General features: G+C 35.4%; 1 protein-coding gene across 1 annotated transcript; it reads right to left on the reverse strand.

Annotated features, from left to right (window-relative positions):
• Positions 1-418: 418 nt before the first annotated feature.
• LOC108354008 (monocarboxylate transporter 14-like) lies at positions 419-9,476 on the reverse strand. Its single transcript, XM_017605205.1, has 5 exons — positions 7,480-9,476; positions 6,072-6,181; positions 1,390-1,571; positions 1,018-1,258; positions 419-906 (listed from the first exon to the last, which is right to left on the reverse strand). Exons 1-5 carry the CDS (start codon positions 9,052-9,054, stop codon positions 783-785), a joined length of 2,232 nt encoding a protein of 743 aa, XP_017460694.1. The 5' UTR covers positions 9,055-9,476; the 3' UTR covers positions 419-782.
• Positions 9,477-21,513: the final 12,037 nt, after the last annotated feature.

Consider the following 21,513-nt stretch of genomic DNA (forward strand, 5'->3'; position numbering starts at 1 on the left):
TCGACGCTTTGCTCGACGCTCCACTATGTTTTTGGCCTTAGACGAACGCTGTACTGTAGTGTTTAGCAGTGCGCGCTACTATTCCGCAGGCCTGGGACGCAGCCCAATCTCTGCCCAACATAAAAACTGGATGCTTGAACAACCCACTCGTAAAATAGGTAAGCACCTTACGAGGTAATCCATGTATTCTCTCAGTTTTTAATACCAAAATTGTCATCATGACCAATGTCATCTACTAGTAAATCACAAAATGAACACCTCCGACGACGCATTACGCTGTCAGTTGCAATAACTCCGAGCGACTGCTCTACATACTGCGTAACTTATTTTGAAAAGCGGCTCAGAAGTATGTCTGATACCAAATGTACATTCTAAATTCCTAGTTTCCCAGTGGGGACAATCAGTTGGTGCCGATTTTTCAAAAAAACCATCATCAGCGATGAGGCATATTTTCACCTAACGTGCTCCTTTTTGAAAGAGTCCACAAAAGTCCAGTTTAAAACCAAGTTCAGATAACCTTGCATAGGTTCAGACCACTTGATGAGGAAATTTTCTATAACAGTATGCAGCTGCTTTCCAGATAATGAACTGAAATCCGTTTTTATACTTAAATATTTGTATTTATTCTATTTTATATTCTAATAAATACCTATGTATTTGCGAATCTATAACTAAAAACATTACATATCTATTCGTATTTCTAACTAAGTATTCACTCTGCTTATAACTCTATCCGTATTTACTATAATTTTTTTAATTTGTTAACAAACAAATTTAATGAACTAGTTGAGATTTCTTAGCTGCTTGATGCCGCTGTTCTCCAGTTTCTTAAAGAATTCTATCGAATAAGCAGCCACACCAGATAAGAAAATAAATACGCCGGCAAAATAAAACACCTGATCCCAGCTGTAATGGAACGAAAAAATAAATATCTTATTAAATGATTATTGATATTTACATATGTATAAAAAAAATTCAATTTTCACTTTAGACGTTCTTTACAAAAATCTAACTTACCTCAGCGTTACCTCGTAAATAGCACCAGCGATGGGGGGTCCTGCAATCATACCGACACCCTGTACCAACAGCACTAATCCGTAGGCACATGTAAAATCTTCTAAATCCACAATACTGACACAAATGCTGGGTGTAAATGAAAATGAGCTAGCAAATGTGAAGCCAAATATGACGCATGATAACAACAACAAACTATAGGTGGACACAAGAAAGGGCATTAGCAGCACCGATATGCCACACACTGAAAATAATGTAAACATATGTGCAAACATATAAAAAGCTTTGGAAAAATTTGTGTTGCTTTAGCGATTAATAGCCAAATTTTAATAACAGTACTAGTCGAACACACAGCTGTATTTTGTACATACTTACCCACCATACACGCCGCATAGCAGATATTGACATTCATCCAAGGACGATCACCCAAATAGCCCAGAGTGATCATGCCAAATGTTTGCGCCGTACCAATAACCGAGATTAGTTGCGCACTGTTCGACGTTTCATAACCATGGATTTTCATATACTCCGGCAGGTAAAGGTATGGTATAATAAACCTGTGTGTAAGAAAAGGATATGGTATATTAGAAATTAAGAAAATTTGATCCTTAAAAATTGTGCGATGGTGCAAATGAAAGCTTATTTCATATCGATGGCTGAGTGGAAGATCGACCTATCTCGGCAGCCAGTTCGAAAACGCTCTATCTCAAAAACCTTTTCAAGAACGCCCTATTTCAGAATTCGTTTCAAAAACGCCCTATATCAGCATATTTTCAATACATTTTGAAGTGGGATAGGGCGTTTTTGAACCGAATTTTGAGATAGGGTGTTTTTCAATTAAATTCTGAAATAGGGCGTTCTTGAAGAGTTTTTTGAGATAGAGCGTTTTCGAACTGGCTGCCGAGATAGGTCGATCTTCCATTCAGCCATCGATATAGTTTTGAATGCCGTAGGGCAATTTCATGAAATCAAAATGGCGAAGCCAACATGATAGACAAAAATTATAAAATTTCAAAATTGAAAAAAAAAAACAAAAATGAACAATTTTGCATAAAAAGTGTATTAAGAACTTTTTTTTTTTATTAAATGCATAGTAAACTCCAAACTATACAGCGTCTTTGAGTCCATGTAATGGCTTTTGATGAAGGGAAAATTTTGTTCGCTCATCTGTACACCAAAAATGGAAAGTGCCTCGTACCGATTTTGAGAAAATTGTTCCGCAGAATATTTTTTAAAAGTCGGGACGTATAAGTGTATAGATTTTTTTTATGTGGTATTTTTTTTTTTGTGGAAGGTGTTGCTCCATTTTCTCCATACTAAAAAATTTTTAACATACTTTGTGTGGAAGAAAGAAAAGCTACTTCAAGCCTGCACTTTATTATACTAAAATTTGATGGGCTACAAAACTGCATAGTCAAAACAGTTCTAGAAAATCCGATTAAAATGTTAAAATAAAACTGTATTAAAATATTTTATGCCTTTTTATTCTAAAAACAAAATAGTATGTTTGGATGCAATCCTTTAGAAATGTAATGAGATTTGACAGAATGTACAGGAAGTAACTGAAGGACTGTCTACACTTTGCCGCTGCAGATACGACCATTAAAGGGCCAATTGCGGAACACCTTGTTGAGTTTTCCACCACATCTTGAGCGACAAGAAGGATCGATATTCTGGTTAAAACGAGAAAATCGAGCTCTTCCAATGTACAGTTAATCTCTTGGTCGTTGGAGAGCCCACAGTGAATCGAAACTTGAATTGCTGGTCATAACACTCCACAGCTTTCGTTTTCAACCAAGTTAAATTTGTTCAATGAAAGCCTATACAATTAACAAAAGACCTTTTCATTTGAGTCCAATTTTTAAGTTTTTATTTGTTTTTGCTAAATTTTTTAATGCACAGTGCAGAGAAAGTAGCGGTTTTGAAGAAAATCGACTGCCCTGTTCCTATTAATACATAAATGTTACATAATAAATGCTAGTTGAAATCAATCGTAAGGTTTCTCAAAAAAAAAAAAAAAAAATTCAAAAGAAAAATTCTTAATGTTAAAATAGAGAAAAATTCCTATTAATAAATGTTGCATAATAAAAACCATGATGCAAAAAAGAAGGTAGTTTCAATGAACTGCTATTGACGGATAATAAAATTGTTTGAAATTTTATAAATTGCCACTTTGATAATATCAAAACAATAAATCGGAGTATTTATACCAATGTAATAATAGCCCTGTTCGCGTATGCACTAGCCAGTAAAACCTAGTACTAATTTGACTGGTTTTTACTGAATAGCGTTTTCATAAGCAATCACTTACAAGAAACCAGCAAAAGAGAGAGACTTGACATTTACATTTACATTTTTACTAGTAACTATTTGCTAGTAAGAAAAGTAGCTGATGACATGATGCTTAATGCAATTCATATTACCAAAATAATTGTTGGTGATGCTTTTAGAGTTGTAATTGACAAAATAAACTTATTTAAATATATAATAAGATGGGAAATACTATTTTTCATAGAAAATTGCGCCGAAAAATAACAAATTAATCAGCTGTTCATAAAACTTGCAACTTCTAGCTGGTTTTGCGTTTTCATACCTTCTTGCATATTTCTCTCATTGGGAGTGAATATTAGCTTACTCTCCGAAATTTGGTTACTGGCAAGTTACTGGATGTTTTTGGCTGAAGAATACGAAAACACAACTAATATTTCAAATCAAAAATCATTTCAGTGCTTAGTATTTTTTGTTACTTACGTAACTCGCACTATTTTTATTAAAAATATATAAAATATAGACTATTAAAGGAGACTTCATCGTAATTGTTCTTTTTATTTTATAATAAAAATCATGCGCGCATTATGCTGTTATTTTTTCGTCTTCTTATTTTCAATGCAATCTTGCGATTTAAGATTTCAGCATTAGATTTTTTGTGATTAGCGTATCACCAATGACTTTCACAAATTTTGAATTCAAAGTTTCTAATGTATGCAAAAAAAAACCTGAAGTCGGCTTGAACAGACCGCCCTCCGATAAACAATTAACATATCGTCGTATAAACTACAAAACCGCGTATCAACAAAATCAAAAACTGCGTATTATTTTCTAGAGTAAAAAAACGCTTATTTCAAAATGGTTCTCTTTTTTATAAAGCAATCGCATTTGTGGCTAGTATATTTCAGAACGAATGGATAAAGTTTGAGCCAATAGCTCAAATCCAATGTGAGCAAATCCAATTTTTGGAAAAAAATGTCAGTTACGTGGTGCAGAAGGCAGGATCTAAATACTCTGAACTCTAAATACCTAGGCATAATAATTGACTCAAAATTAAACTGGAAGGACCACATAATGAAAAAATGAAATTAAATTAAAAATCGATTTAGACAACTGTACTGGCTGCTTGGACCCCAGTCCAAGTTGTCACTGCAGAATATAGTCCTGATTTATAAGATGACAATTGCGCCGATCTGGAGAGATGGAATTGAAGTTTGGGGAACAGCTTCTAAATCTAATTTAAGTATGCTGCAACGAGTACAGTCTAAAATACTTAGGACTATAACTAATGCACCATGGTATATACATACCTAACGCAGATATTCACCGCGACTTAGAAATCGATTCGATTGACGAGGCAATACAAAAAGCATGCAAAAGACACACAAGCAGACTACTGACGCACACAAATCCTACAATGAGACGGCTCCCAGACAAAGAAAAATCTAGCCAAAGTTGGCTTGAACGCAAAGCACCATCAGACCTTGTAAATTATACGTAACAAAATTGTATAAAAATTGGCAATGTATGTAAATATCTAAAATGTACTGTATATGTATTTCTACAACTGAGCTTGAGGGCACTGGCCCTTCTATATTACTACCTTTCCTACTTTGTAAATGAAATTACTTTTTGTCTCATGACAGGTGTAATATTTTATGGAAGCAAATAAAAAAATAAAAATGATAGCAATAAAAATGCGGTCGCGAATGTACGAATAATGGAAGTCGCTTTTGGCTGCAAATTGAGAAATGTAAGAAAGTGTTAAATGGAACAGAATATTCTAAAACGATTAATTTTATATTAAAGTGGAATAAAGTAGATTGTGCGTTGAAATATCTCTTACCTTGTTTATACCTACGCAAGAACCGCATTAACAAAAAAGCAATTTGACTCAACACATATTTCTTTTAGCGTTTATACCTACATATGTTTTTACAGTGCACTCGCAGAAACCGTATTCAAAATTATACAAAATGTGTTGTTTTATTTCGATATTTCTTTAATAATTGATTTGCGCGATTGACCGAAATGGAAGCGAACAATAAGTCAAATTTATTTAAATAATAATTCAAATTCAAAATGGGCTGTATAGAGAAAGCCAGACTATTTTCACTTCGCGTCAAATGAGTGATGTGTTTATACCTGTTTTCTAACCGATGTGAGAAATAAAAAACCGATTTGAATTCAAATACGAGTCAATACACTTTTGAAATTCAGAGCGCATTGAAATTTGGTTTATGCATCCGTTTTGAATCACAGCGAACTGGATCAAAGCGCTTTATGTATCGGTATAAACAAGGTATCAATTAGTTTTTTATTTATAAGCATAAGTACCGGTCGCGAACGTACGATTTTTCCATAATTTTTTATACCTTTCATGAACATGAAATGGTATTTTAAATTTGGTCCGATGTTTTTAAGTATCAGAAGAAGAAAATATTGACCCACATAAATGTTTGCCAAAATAATCAGAACGTCGAGCTGTGTCGATTTAGCGAAATTTGGTAAGCGAGTGTATTTTTATAATGGGTCTAATCATTGAACTCGCGTCGATCGGAAATCATGAAATTTTCCTATAATTTTTTGTACAAAAATTTAAAATTTTTCGATCGACACGAGTTCAATGATTAGACCCAATGTAATAATCATTTGTCGGAACCGTCAAAATCGGTCCACTATAACTTATACCTCCCATACAACAGATTGCTCATTTTAGTTCTCGGTCCTGGTTGACCATTGTGTGGAAATGCTTATAAGTATTTGCATTAACAAAAGATTTTACTTACCAAATGAACAAAAACAATATTGATATATTGAATAATGTAAATTTCATATCCGCAAAATGCGATAAATCGAACGTCGTCTTCATGGTGTCAACGAAACGTACGTACCAAGTCTGAAACAAAGAATAAATTATAATAACTTAAGAATTAATTTAATTAAGAATCGATTTTATACAAAGGGACGTATGTATTCATAAAAAATTAAATAGAAAGATTTGAAAACCTTTACAAAGTGTCAGTTAAAATTTTTCGATTTATAGAACACCATACGGTGACTCCGTAGGTGATAATGGGTCTTACTATCGTTGTGTACAGTAATTTTGTTCCTCTTTTTATTCCAAGAGCCGTTTTACAGGCACACAAGGTGGTACTGTCTTTCCTGGTGCGGTCTTCGATACTTCGCTTCCAGCCAAGTTTCATGTCTAGAGTAATTCCAAGATATTTGACCTAGCTTGAGAGAATTAGCTCTACATTGTTTAAGATGGCAAATTTCAATAGAGAAATCTCATACTTTCTCGTGAAGAGTACCATTTCGGTCTTGATGGCATTGACGCTAAGTGCACATTCCTTGGACCAGATGTTTACAAAGCTAAATGAGCCTTTTAATATCTCACTCATTAAGTGCATATAATATCCAGATAAAGCTTATAAAAATGGTGCTTACAGGGCTTATTGGGTCCTAGGCTAGTGCCCTTTTAATATTTCAGTATAGCGAATCTCTTGGCCAGCCGATTTCCTTAGAGGGTACTTCCAAGCATACAAAAAATAAAAAGCAATCGCTTACGTACTACATATTACATACGATTTTTATAACGACACATTTAATGCACACTTGGAATTTTAAGTGACCGATAAGGAACTATCACTGCTCTTCATTAATCCAGCCCACTTAGCATGTAAGAAAATTTATATAAAAAGAAATTAAATTTTGAGTGATCTAAAAACAATAACGGCGACTTACAATGTAAATTTAACTAGAAACTTAGATCAGCTCTCCCTAATTTAAGGAGAGCATCTGGCGGTTGCTGCGCTATAAGCCTCCTTGGCGATAAAATAAGCTATATGTATGTAGACACTAAAGCTGCTTCAAATATATAGCCTTATGTATGAATATTGGAGTAAAAGTTTTGCAAACCTTTTCTTCTTTTTCCTATTGGCAATTTTTTGTCACTTCCGGCACGGTAGGTATATATGTACATTAGACTGCATCACTCCCCATACAAAAAAAAAAGAAGAAAAATCGGTACTGTCATTCCATTGGAATTGTAAAATCTATTATATTCTAAGACGTCCACCAAAATATTTCGGAAAAATATTAAGATTTAAGCGAGCTGGACCGATTTCAAAATACCCTCAAAAATGCAGTTTTTTATGAATAAAAATAATTTCTTAAATCAAGTTTACAACTTACCTGTTCTTCTTCCTTCTGTACAGGCGCTGTCACAAGATTTCTGCAGATATTCGGACACGATGTGGCACGTGTTCGATGTCGTTGTGTGTTCAACATGGCAGCATATAAATGTATTGGATTGCGGTGTACTCTTAACTTCTTAAGAAAATCAGAGTTATGTACTAATGTGTTTCGTGGTGAGGAGGGTTTCTTCGAAAATCGCCGCATACCGATAACGCTATCCGCACGTGCTCGCTTTGTCGGTGGCCTATCCGCTACATCATTTTCCGACTTCAAAACAGATGCTGGAATCTGACTTACTTTTCTTGTGCTGCCATCTAGAACTAAGGACACGTCGTTTTTAAGTGATATGAGAGAAGTCGCACTTTTTCGCAAATCAGCTGGTTGTAGTCTTTCGAATGGTGTGCTCGACTCGTCGTCGTGCAAAGCAATAACAGACACTGTAGGCTTGACAGCTGCCGAAGCCATCGATATCAAATTTTCGCGTGATGGCGCATCCTTATGTCGTAGAGAGCGCCAGCTCATACTCTTCACCCCATACATGCTAGCCACCAAATCCTGAGAACACAAAAAAGTTGGCAAAAATATCTCGCTACCAAAGCGTTTTATGATGCGCTCATGCGAATCTTTTATTCGCTGGTTAGCTTCGGTGTTATTTTTAGTCACCAGCGTATCAAGTACAGCTTCCTTTGTCACACCAGTATCAAGTAGTTTTTTGATTTCATCGAGACACGCGCTTGAGCTTGTCGCACTTTGGGAACGACTTTGCAGACGATTTTCCTCTATTAGCCAATCGGGGTCGCGCATCAGTGCGCCGCTTACGCAAGTGTGCAACATTGTGGCCGCAAGTATAAGCGTAGCACCGCGCCAGCCATAGCCTTCGATTAACGACTGAGTTAGGGGCGCATATAGCAGGGTACCGATGCCAGTGCCGGATGCAGCAATACCCGTAGCAAAGGTGCGTTTCTTATCGAACCAGAAGGTGATGGATACTATTCCCGTGACATAGCCAATACCCACACCTAATCCAGAAATAATACCGAAGGTCAGCATCAACACTCCAACTGAATTGCCAAGCGAAGACAGCGCAAAACCGAAGGATGCTAGTAAGCCACCAAATATGGTCATTTTTCGACAGCCAAATTTATCAACCATATTCGACCAAATTGGTCCCATTAGCAGTGGCACCGAAAAGAACAACGAACTAATCCAGGCTGTCTTCGAGGTTGACTCTCCAAAGTAAGCGAGCAATTCGGAATTGATAAGGCCGAAAGAGAAGCCCAAACCGTCGGCGATGAGTGCGATGATGAGGGAAGCCATGACTATGACCCATCCGTAGCCACCATCCGGTATCTTTGGCTTCCTTTTAGCTGTGTTACTTAAATTGATGGAATCGCACGAATCGTACAAAGTAAGGCTTTTAGGTTTCTGGATATCATTTCCTTCGTCCACTGGGATCACACAGTGTTTGAAGAGTGGATCGTTGACTGCGGGAACGTCACTTGTCGAAAGTGCGGAAAATTTAATATCGGATTTATTTTGTGTGGCTGCAGATGATTGCACATTCCTCGCCATTTCATGGGATGCTTTTGAGTTAATAAAATATTATGTTGGATGTGTTGGGTTTTGTATTTTCGATAAAGTCCGTTTTGAACGCGGTTGAAACATACAAAATTCTTAGCCTTGATTTCAGTTTTCACTAAATATTTTTCCGCTATTTCACTGTTGTTTGCTCAATGGTATTTATAGCCCCAACTTTTTTGTTTTGTATTAAACACTCGACAGCACAAACAAGGCACTTAGACACTTTGCGGATGCGTACGCGGTAGAGTTAACGCTGTAGGCTACTATAAAGGCGAGGAAAACGAGTTGACTGCGTATTACAGTTTTAGTTTAAGTCTTTAGTTCCAAGCTGCAACTTTCTGTAAAAATTTGAAACTATGCTATAAGAAATTAAATATGATTTACCAAGCATAAGTAGTCAAACTAATATTTCAAAAAAGAGGAAATAACAAAACTAAAAAATATCAAAAAATACTAAATTTTTTTTTTTTTTTATAAATCAAAACAAGTATACACATCAAGAACATGTTTGCATTTCTTTTTGTAAAAAAATCCTTATCTTTCCACTTATAAATTTTAATCAAGTAAAAATATTCTTAACTACTTAGTCTACTGTTTGAAATATGCAAATATGCAAAGAATATTTTTGAATTAGAAAATATACTGAAAAATATTTGTAATTTTATTTTATAAAAAATCTAATTTTTGCTCATATACACACATGTATCATACCGCTAACAAAGGTTCTTAACTACTTTAGGCTACTATTTAAAATAAATACGCAAACATTGTTTTTTTAATGTTGTATTTCTTATGAAAGACAATTCCTTAACCAGGCTTTTCCTTAAAAAAAAAGTACGGAAAAACTTTAAAATTTAAATAAAATCAATAAATAAAAATCCCAATTTTTCCTCATATACATACATACATACACTTTAATCAAGTAAAATATTTTCTTACCTATAAGGATACTACTTGGAAAAAAACTTTCTTTTGAATATCCTTCTTATAAATTTTAACGAAATAAAAAATATTTTCAACTGGGCTGCTGCTGGAAATTAATGCTCAAGCGTGTTCACTTTAAACTAGACAGCGTTTAACAAAAAGTGATAATGGAATGAAAATTAAGTAAAATTAATTCACATTATTCGATTACCGTAGGGTTAGTCTTTGTTACAGTGAGAGTTCCGCAGCCGTACTAATATACTGTCTGAGATTTACTTAAGTATATTTAAGAATATTATACGATAAGGTGATTAATCGCAGATTCATAATATGTATAAGTCTTTGAACTACATAAGAGATAAGAAATTGATGAAGACTATACAGTCGATATGAAAAACGTGTTGGCAATTCTATAGACTATAGATTTGAGAACCGAGGGCAAATATTTATAAGCAAAAAAAAAAAAAACAAAAACAAAATAATAGTAATCAAACAAAGTTTAAGTTTTTCTGAGTTCGTATGAATGGCGATTTGTTGCACTCACTCATCCTTGCTCTCTCAACCGCTAAGCCGCAACTGATCTTCTAAGCTCGCATTTGCTATGCTAGCTGGCGCTTGCTCAAATTTTTGATAAGAATTGAGGCTATCAGTATAATATAATAATGCTAACGCGGACTCTACATATATGTAAGTATATGTATGTATATGTCAGTGTTGATTTTGGTAAAGAAAGAAGCGTACCTGATATTGCCAGAATAAGTAGCTAAAATAGTTGTAATGTACCTAATGAAGGATGGCTTTTTTTAAGAATTTGTTTTAGTTGTATGCATAACAATTAAACAAAAAAAAACAAGAAATAAATATTCAAATGTTTTCACGTGCAATTAATTCTAGCAATTAAGATCCGAGAATCTGTGTGACTTCTTTGACATCGAGGGAGCTTTCATTAGTACTGTCGGGCATTGTTCCAAATACGCATGTAGCCCTCTATTGCTGGTTGGATCATCGCTATGCTTCCTTAGCGCGATACTGCTTTGATATTATATTTACAATACTTTCGTGAACATTAATGCCATTCAGGAATGTGCATTTTCTCAATTGCTTTGTCCCAAACTGGTGTGCCAATTAAGGATTCATTATGTATTAGTACCCGTAAAACTGTACTTGTCCAGTGCAGCAGTAAATGCATATAAATCAAATTTTAGTTCGACCAGCATTGCGGGAAGAGTGCTTAGATATTCTAATTTCTCTATGAAATATTTATCTAGAAATCACTCCTATTGCGACGCTCAGTTGGACCTTTCATCTAGATAAGACATTTAATTTAGTAAAGGCACTCGGGCCGTGTTGGCCTCAAAGTGATTCATCGCATCAACTCCCGTCCGACCTCAACGTAACTCTTACTACACAAAGTCCAAAAGATTTACTTGCCTTCGGTCACTGGGGTATATTTTTGTTCAAACAACAGAGACCTGGAGAGAGTAGCTTTTGTTATGGTTTGACGGTAAAAGAAGCATGCGACAGATGTTTGTAGAAAAAGTCCAGAGTTAAAAAATGTGGTCTTTTAATTTCAAGTCGCAACTCCTGAATGAAAAGCATGAACTAGCGGTTTTCTTTACCTTGATGACAGCATGTGTGCGGGAATTTCAATTGCAACAAGCAGCTGAGTTTGATAGACGCACTTATACTCATGATAAAAAAATAGAAAGGTAGAACCGCTGAGAGGAATTTTTCAAATTCTTGACGTTTGCAAGCAATTTAATTTTAAAATTTTACACATAAACTCACACACACTTTCTCATTTTCAATCTCAAACAACAACAACTTTGAACAATTCCTTTTTTTTACTCTCAATTTTATATAATGTTGGCAAACTTAAAAAAAAAAAATCATGGCTGTCGAATTGAGAGAACGGTTTTACCTTAATATGTTTTTATCATGTTTATACTTATGGTGCAATAAAAAATAAGGTGATATCAACAACATAACCTAACTTTTTTACAGTCTTATATAGGGCATCATTTTAACGTACTCAAAAAGGGGGTTAAATATATGCATTTGATTTACTCCTTTTTAGCACCTTTTCCAATTCGCATACCTTTATGGAGAATTTTATTTTAGAAAGAGGAATTCTACATAGGAATTGGATAGCGGCATCTATAGAACATTTTTTCTGTAAACCAGTGTTATCCAGCCGTTCACATCCCTGTAAAAAAATTGTACGACGAATGCTTGAACAATAGCTAATAGTTTACTCCACATAAAGAGATCAAAAGTGGTATTAATCGTATGGTCCTTTGCGATTGCCCCTGGGAGTCATTCTAGATTAGTCGCAGTTTTTGCAGGGGTCACACGATTTGTACATTTTGAAAGTTACAGAATCGGGTTGTTTGGAAATTTTTTATTGGGCTGAACTCATTATTGACAACAATTTTAAGACAACAACACTCTGTGCACATCTACAAATCGAGTGATCTCTGCTTTAAGAACGATAAGACTTTAGAGCACATATATAGGTACTATATAATTGTGCGCTCAAACGAGTTTTATTTTGATCTGTAATCTTCTAAGATCCTTCAAGCTTTCATTTTAAACGCTGAACTTGTTTGAGGCTTTCGGTGATACGAAAGATATTTTTAGGTTACAGGGATCCTTGTTCCGTTGCCCTACAAATTAACTAGCTAATTAAACATTTTCAGTTTATATTTTGGGCTAAAATTATACCTTGTGACAGGTTTTTATAAATATGGAAGCATTTTCGGAAATTTGCACCATTACCAATTTTTACCCAAAAATGGTCTCTAATATTGCTTTGCATGTATGTTGCATTTCGTATTAAAGATGAAATAAATTTTACAATTACTTTTACTATTTTAAATTGTACCTAATTTCCAATGTACCCTTTAAATGGAAAAGGGCCGAAAAAAGTACAGTTATACCTACAAAATCAACACTGCTATATACATACATACATTCAAATTCATTCATTTTAAAATAACTGCCGCTCTCCAGTCGTTGAGTATTCTCTATGCATGTAACTTCAAGCAGATATAGATAAGTGTGGGAGATTTCTATTTTTACTCTATACATATGGACATAAGTATGTAAATCCATTTGTAGCCTCTGGGACACCAAATTCTTCAGATAATAACATCGACTTGCCTAAGTTTAGGTTTTGTCATTATATGTACTGAGATATATTAACTTCATACACCGACCCACTACTCTTTTTATAAATTATCGGATGCACCTTTTTCTCTCTGTATAGAAAATATGTAAATTAGTGCATACAAAATAAACATTTACTTTTTATACTTTATTACATATCCAGAGAAATTGTCGCTATTGCCATAAAAGGTCCACAATCGGTTTTTATTGGATGTTTGGCGTCGTATAAGAGTGATCCCGGCTACATGTCTCTATTGTGCCACTACAGTGGCGTAACCAAAGTTTTTGGAGGGGGAGGAGGGGGTGAGGGGCGAGATGGAGTTACTATGAGTTATGAATAAGGACTTATGAGTAATAATGAGTAATGTGATTAACTCAGTGAGAAGGGAGGACCAGGTTGAATGTATTCACACAAAAAAAATATCCATTCAATATTAAAATTGGTGGGTAGGCATTGTGACCAATGGCAGCCATTAGCTATCAGCACTCCATGGTTTGTAAGCTAAGCTGACTCAATACGGCTTGTCGCCTAAACGACTGACAACCAGTGAAAAATTACTAGTTACTAATTACTACAGATTAACAAGGAATGACTTTTGAGCTAACATATGGCTAATTTTGAATCAGGACTAGTGACTAACGACCTATGAAATGACCTATGAAAGGTTCCTATGACTATAGACAAAATTGAGAGATTTTTATATAGATTCAGTATTATTAGAAGCGGTAGATCCCTAAAAAGACCCCGAAGATATCGAACATGAACACGAATACGAGTACGAATATGTCGACGACGTAGGAAGAATGATGCGAAAACGAATACGAAGAGCCATACGAAGGAAGACCGATACGAATACGAGGGCGCATACGAAATCAAAGACGAAAAAGAGGAAGATTACGACCAAGATGCTTGAGAAAAGGAATACGTGCATGAAAACGAATACAAATACGAACACGAATACGAACTTGAATACGAGGGTAAACACGAAAACGACGACTGTCATTACAATAACGATTACCCTTAGCATTACTTTTACTATTATAAATATCATTATCTTAATGACTGACGGGGGCGCTAGTCCTTATACTACCTTTCACGAGTGTGGGACTCCCACAATCGGGTGTCCTCAATGGACATCCTCGTTTTACAGCGGAGTACGACTTTCACGTATTTTGCGACCCCAATTATGTTATTCAGAGTTATGTCTCCGTATATTTCTTCCAACATTTTGCGCGAAGTCTAGAAGTACTCGCAAGTGAAGAATGTATGGTGCACGTTATCTTCGACGTTTCCAAAGCAGCGACATAACGGTGAGTCTACCCTGCCCATCCTATGAAGGTACTCTCGGAAGAAACCATGACCGGTGAGGAATTGCGTCAGGTAGAAATCGACTTCCCGGTGCGGTCGTTTCAACCATGTCTGAAGGTCGGCTATGAGGATGCGCGTCCATCGACCTATCGTGCTCACGTTTGTTGCGATTGCTGTAATAGTGGAACACGAGCACGAATTGCCAATGCCATTACCACTACCATTCATATTCACATTACCAATGCCATAACCATTACAACTACTTTGTTAATACCATTACTTTAGTTTTATCTTAACCTTAATCATTATCTTTATATCTTATCCCTTGTCCTTATCTGGGTGCATTTGCATGAAAAACACAAAAAAATAGTTTTATTTTCTAAGCCCATAACGATTACATTGTTATTCGAGTATGGGGAGTCGCACTGCATCATTCGTTTTTTAAGTTGCCTGCACGCCTAGACACAGTTTTTTTTTTAGATTTTGCTTCTAAGGCAAATTTTTCAGATGTGATACCTTATTTTATGGTTTCTAACTCTTTTCTGGTTGGATTTTCAGCAAAATTTGTTTTCAAAGCTGTTCAGAATGTCTTAAGTCTTAACTTTTGTGAACATACTAAGCCCCAAAAATCAGTCTTGCACCCAATTACATAGGTGGAAAATCCGAAAGCAGTAGAATTTTATTTGTACAGGTACACAAATCGATTTTGTGAAGCAGAGGGTAGACCCCAGTATTTCTAAATTTTTGGGGTCAGTCGATTAACTTTCCGCTGGAGAGTATAAGAACCTTGCGGCGACGTGCGGTGGAGGCTGATTGCTAAAAAATACTTTGTACACTTTAAACCACAGCTGGGCAGCGTCTGCCCGGTGGGCGACTGCGCGGCGTATTCGCGTATACATACATGCTCTGCTTGGAAAGTCAGCGAAAGCTTCATTCAACCGCACGACTTGTTCGCACGCACACTACAAAAATGCTCTGCCGAAGTTGCCCACCTCTGCTTTAAACTAGACTGAACTAGACTTAGCATAGACTGAACGCTTCACATTGGCAGATCCCTATAAAACTTGCAGGAAAAGGTAGCAAACGTAGCTCGATTTTGGTGAAATTTGCTATTTAAAACACTTTCTCTAAGGAAAGAAGAAGAATGAAAACTGGAAAAAGTTGGCGACCTGCCACGCCCACTACACTAGTGGCCGGATAGGGTAAATGTTATCGGAATTCAATGAAATTCGGTTTATAACTTCGACTACCCTAAGAAGACATTAATCTGAGAGATGGTAAAAATCGGTCTACTGCCACGCCCACCAGACATTCGAATTCTGAATTCTAATGTGGCAAGGACTAGTAAGGAACCTCCAAAATACCATACATTTGGTACAAGATCTACTTTTGCATAAAAATTGTAAGTGGGCGGCCAGCCACGCCCTCTTACTAGTGGGCGGGAATGGGAAACACACTTACTTCAACCATTTCAGCAGTCGCGCAACGGTTCAATTAAAAAAAAAAAAACATGTGCATTCCCCTGAACTTTGTGAGTTCGGTGGGCATTGTAATAGGTTAATTTCGACTATATTTCAGTTAAGAGTGTAGTGGGCATGGTAGTCCGCTAAATTCTACTATTCTTCATATTTATTCATTCCTAAAAAAAAGTACTTGACGTTACAATTTCTAGTAACATCGGAGCACATTTACTACTTTTTGTCACATTTTGTTTGGGGCTCTTCCACTGTGCGACCCTTTGAATTTCAGGTAACGATATGTATTACTTACATTTATTTTTCAATTAAAATAAGAAAATAAACACGTTAATAAACACAACAACCATTTACTAAATTTGTATTTGTGCCAAAACCATTTTATTTTGCAATAATAAATTATTACTTAATTCGATTTGACTCAACTAACAATATCTTACAATCAAGATAGAGCCTATTTACACGAACTTATTGGCAAGAAGTATAAGGAAGTCAGCAGTAGAGTTCGACCGATTAATCGGCGCATGCCGAGGCTAGTATCGACCAAAAGAATCGGAATCGGCCGTTTTTGGCCGATTCTTGAATGAGGTATTCTTATTTAGTTATTCGATTATGTTTTTCTTTTGTTATTATACAAATTTATAAAAACATTTGTTCGTGTGCCGTTTTTGGCCGATGCTGATTCTTTTGACCTATACTGGCCTCGGCATCGGCCGATTCAGTAGGGTAGGCAAGCACGCACGGTCATTTAAATAGAGGGCTTTTTTCGACGTTTCGCTTCTATCGAATTCACTTTTTCGTATTTGTGCTTTTTGGTTACTAAACCCAAATCTTGGTATTTATAAATAAAATTTTTTTTCAGTGCACTGGGCTACAGCGGCCGTCAATTTAATTAGCACATCAAATATGACACCTTTTTTTAATTGTGCCAAACACTTTTTTGTAACAACAATAAACTATTACCCGATTCAAGTTGACAAACAAAATTTGAAGGTCATTTCAGCCAAAGCTTTGTTTATTTTTCTTCACTATTGTTTTGGTTTAATTAACAGTGTGATTCACTCAAAATAGCGATTTCGGAAGTAGTAGGTACGTATACAGAAGAACCGATTTCTTTCAAATAAGATGATCAACTAATTTGCAAACTTCCAACAACCAAATATTTCGCCGTGTTGTGGTATGCTGTCCGGTAACCAATGTTGATGATAATAACTAGGGCATTGAATTTTATGCAAAAAAACTAGAAATAAAACCAAAACACAAAAGAAAAGAAATATGTGCGTAACAAATGCAAAAAATAAAAAAAAAACAAAAGAAATATGTGCGTAAAATATGCGACAAAAATTGAAAAATTGGTACGAATAATTAAAACGAAAAAAATACATTATGAATTCAAAAATATGCGCACCAAAAAAAAAAATTAAATGTACAGTTTAACAAAATCAAAGCAGTTGTAGAAATTTTTGAAATGACCTAGTACAAGTTGTCGGTGAGGTCGAATAATCAAAAAAACGCAGTTTAAAGTTTTCTATAATACATAAATACAAACCGGAATTCCCAACATATTCATGAAAGTGATTTTCGTAATTTCGCCAATTAGTTTTTAGGTAATTTCAAGGCTCATATATTAAGAATGGGAAATTACAAATACTCCATACACTTCTCCACTTATATATATGTATGTATGTACATATGTGTGTATGCAGTTTCGTGAAGTATTCATCTAGACTTGCGACTAATACTGAGTCCCCCAAAAATACTGCTTTCACTGCTACACAGTGTTATATAATCAAAAACATCTTAGGTTTATCGTGAGTGGGTTTTCGTTGTTTTTGTTTTTTTTTGTTTTGATGTATTAAGGTGATTGAATCGGTTTTCGAGACTGGCTTTCGCCGGTTTTTTTTGGACATCTATAGGCGCTTTTTTTGGATTTGGATTTTTCGAATATCGAATACACCGAATTTTTTGATAGAAAAACCAGTTTTTTCATTTCATGCTATGGCAGCGAGAGCACTACTCAAATCCGAAAAGAGTCAGAATAAATACAATAGAGTATTAAAAAAAGTTAAAATAAGACTAAACAAATTTTTGCTCTAAAAAAGTGAAGTTAATTTGCTTTGCTCTTTTCTAAATACAAGCTATCTTTACTGGTAATATGTAGTTTTATTGTAATTTTTGGTCACGACTTCATAAAAACATATGGATTTTGAATATATGAAAACTATGAAAAGTAAAACCGCTTTATCCGATTTTTACTTAATTACAAGACCGGGAACAATTTTTTTTTTAAATTGCAATTTTTCGAGTAACTCGAAACCCGGTTCTGGAAAAAAGGCGAATAATCGAACACCCTAGTATGTATACACAATAGGGCGGCTCCCTTTTTGGTTTTTGATGTGGTTCTCTGTACTTCAAATCATTTTAGGTAGCTGTTTGCCTAGATTAGCATATATGATTCTTTTTTTCCGGGAAGTGCACCAGAGAGCGATCTATTCGAAAAAGTTTTATTTATCGTCCGATTTGTAGGATCCATTTTTTATTTTAATATGTTCCGTTTTGTTTGAAATTTGGCGCGTAGGCAGCTTACTGCCTGGATTAACATATAGGATACTTTTTTCTTATAGGTGGACCAGGGACCGAACTGTAATATAGAATAGAATTGAATGCTTGTTTTACAGTTCGAAATGTTTTAAGGCGCCGCAAAGCAAGCGGGTATTGGCTATTTATCGATACTTATTATCTATACCAATTATGTTAAGAGAAGTGCCACCTTTTTGTAAGAAGTGATCCCGCGAACGGATGTTCCAATTTTTTTGAAATAGGCTTTTTGGTTAAAGCCACCGCACATTTCTGGAAGCATTTGTGGTAGAGTCCTGGAACTTGGTATGAAAGTTTTGAAATCAAATTCCTTCGAAATATACAGAAACTTTTACCTATCTATAAATACATATATAATTCTTCAGTACGTGTGTTTTCCTAAACGACCGAAATGATTTTAATGAAATTTTTGTCCTAAAGTCCCTGCATAGTTTAGGTTCACAACTTAAAATGCCAAGCGGTGCTGCAGTCGAGTTATAACTAAAAATCGTATTTATCGTCCGATTTGCCGCATAAATAAGATGTCGAGTTATTGCTAAAAATCGTAAAATGAAGTCATTCGGAGAACCAGGAATCAAAATCAAATTACCACCGTTAAATTGACCACCATAACCATTGCGGTCCTTCCTTTACGGCGACTAAACAAAATAAAGACAGTTCTTGATGAAATTTTTGGTTATGCAGTTTTATAGCCCATATCACGAATGATTGCATGTTATTTCGTATGGAAGAAAATGCGCAACACCGTCAAAAAAAGTTAGCCAACAGTAAACGGAATTTTGTAGCCACTTCAATCTGCATGCCTAACATTTCAACAAAAAATTCTGATTAAAAACTTTTGACATCTTGATTAAAGTTTTATGAGTTCTATTAAATTTGAAGCTTTGTGTTACTAAAAATGAATTTAAATAGAACACATTTTCAAGAGATTTAAAAAAATTCCCTGCACGATTTTCTGTGACACACACTATACATATAATGTGGATTTAAGTGAGAAAGCGTAGATGTACATACAGAAATTTTGTAAGCGATTTCTCGGGACTGCAGCCGTATTAAGCCGGCTAAATACACTTGCGTTGAAACCTTCAATGATCTTTTAATAGAGAAAGTTATTCTTCCCAAAAATGCTGCCAAAATGCTGAAACCTTCGAAAAGAATTTTGCCCACTTTACTATGCAAGCGAACGAGTTTTGTTTACCAAATCAATATAGAAACATTCCGTTTATAGGGAGGCGCTCAACAACTTTCCCGGCCAGTTAAATAGCGCGGACTAGTTGATCAATGGACCCGTCGGTGAAAAGAAAGCGCTTGGATTTTGACGATTTCTATTGCTTGTGCTGTATATATGGCATTGGCCTTGGCTTATAGGTTTTAGTATTTAGCACTAAAATTTGGAACTAATTTTGAAAAAAAAATAGCAGAAAAGGAGACTAGTAATATTAGATTGATTGACATGCACCCAAAAATGTCCGCCAAGAGGAAATACAAGTATAATGCAAAACAGTAGGTTCTAAAAATGAAAATATGCTATGAAATTTGAAATAAATTCTAGGATCGAAATAGATTTTTTATCTACAGTGTAACTTCGATATAACGAACATTAATACAACGAAAAATTCAATATAAAAAAAAGTTTTACTGAATCCCCCGAAAAAAATTTTTGTTGCGAAATGGTCCATAAAAAAATGCTCCATGGATATAACAAAGAAATTTGCAGCATGAAAGCCTTCTAAATATATTGACGGTTAACGTTCTATTAGTCGAAGTATCGACTCAAAAGCCTCTAAATGGCAAATTCTGAATGTGTTGACGGTTAGAGTCTTTAGAAAAAGTTATACTTATAATGAATTTTTTCTAAATTTTGCATTTTTCGTATTGAGTTTTCGATATTCTACATGTAACTTAACGAACACGCGGATGCGTGCTCGAAAAAATTAAAGTTGGTTTCCCTAGGGATAGAAATGAAAAGCAAGATTAGCAGTACAAGTGTATATTTACCATTGAGCTCCCAAATAATAATGAATACAAAATATTACCTAAAGCTATCGCTAAGTATCTAAACGGCCCGAATTAATTGATTGGTTGCTGACGCTGCGCTTCCCACGATTTGCATTTTGGCTGCATAAAACCGATTGGTATCGCTTACGTTGCAGGTCAATCGATGAATCGATTTTTGAAGATGATCTTTGGTGTGCGTCGTTGGCTGATCCTAATCTCTTGTTTGGTTTAGCCTAGGAAAGTTGGTTGTAGTCGTAAGTTTTTTCCAGATGATGTAACACACGGCTGCCAGGATTGTCAAGGCAATAGTGTCACAAAGGAGGAGAAGTTGCTTTAGATGGTGAATATTTTTTATGCTGAGCCCGTGGATGTACTCCAGATTTAAATTCAGCCCATCACTTGTAACGTTAACCAAAGCGGGTGGCAAAGCCTGCACTGTGCGTACTGATTTGCTGGTGAACGTTTGATTTCCCACCATCACCGTTTCATTATTTAGTAAAATAACGTATGTTCCGTTGAGGACCGCGGAGTAGTTCCTCCCCTTCAATGGTCCTTGAAAGTTTGTAGTAAATATTGTTGCATCGGCGATCATTTCAACAATTACGTTGTTGTCTGGTTCAAAGTGGCATTTAGCATCGCCGCCCTTCACTAATCTAGCCAGGCATCCGTCTTCAGGAAGTTTCGTTAAAGATTTGGGTGAGCAGATTGTTGTATTGCTAATCGAAGGACAATCCTCGTTCAGTCCGAACGTTTCTTCTTCGTTTACCAGCATCTTCTTGTAATTAAGTTCAACGTGTTGTCCCCTTATGATGGCGGCGCGTGTTGTTAAAAGTCGGTAGCCATCTGGTTTGACTTTTGGTATTGATAATACGTATAAAAGGATACTACCGTTTGAATACACGGAAGCCGATCCGTATTCTATAGCTTCGATGGTATTTTGATATGGCAGCGAATCTTCTTCTATTAAAAGTCTTTGTA

Source organism: Rhagoletis zephyria, unplaced genomic scaffold (assembly GCF_001687245.7).
Source record: "Rhagoletis zephyria isolate East Lansing unplaced genomic scaffold, Rhagoletis_zephyria_1.1 Rzeph_scaffold_00153, whole genome shotgun sequence".
NCBI classification, from domain to species: Eukaryota; Metazoa; Arthropoda; class Insecta; order Diptera; family Tephritidae; genus Rhagoletis; species Rhagoletis zephyria.

Bases quoted from the DNA above. Each gene is read 5' to 3' on its own strand.
- LOC108354008 (XM_017605205.1), bottom strand. From the start codon at position 9,054: ATGGCGAGGAATGTGCAATCATCTGCAGCCACACAAAATAAATCCGAT. The intron at 6,182-7,479 runs GTAAGTTGTAAA...TCTTTGTTTCAG, and splicing joins TACAGAAGGAAGAAGAACAG to ACTTGGTACGTACGTTTCGT. The intron at 1,572-6,071 runs GTAAGTAAAATC...TCTTACACACAG, and splicing joins ATATTGTTTTTGTTCATTTG to GTTTATTATACCATACCTTT.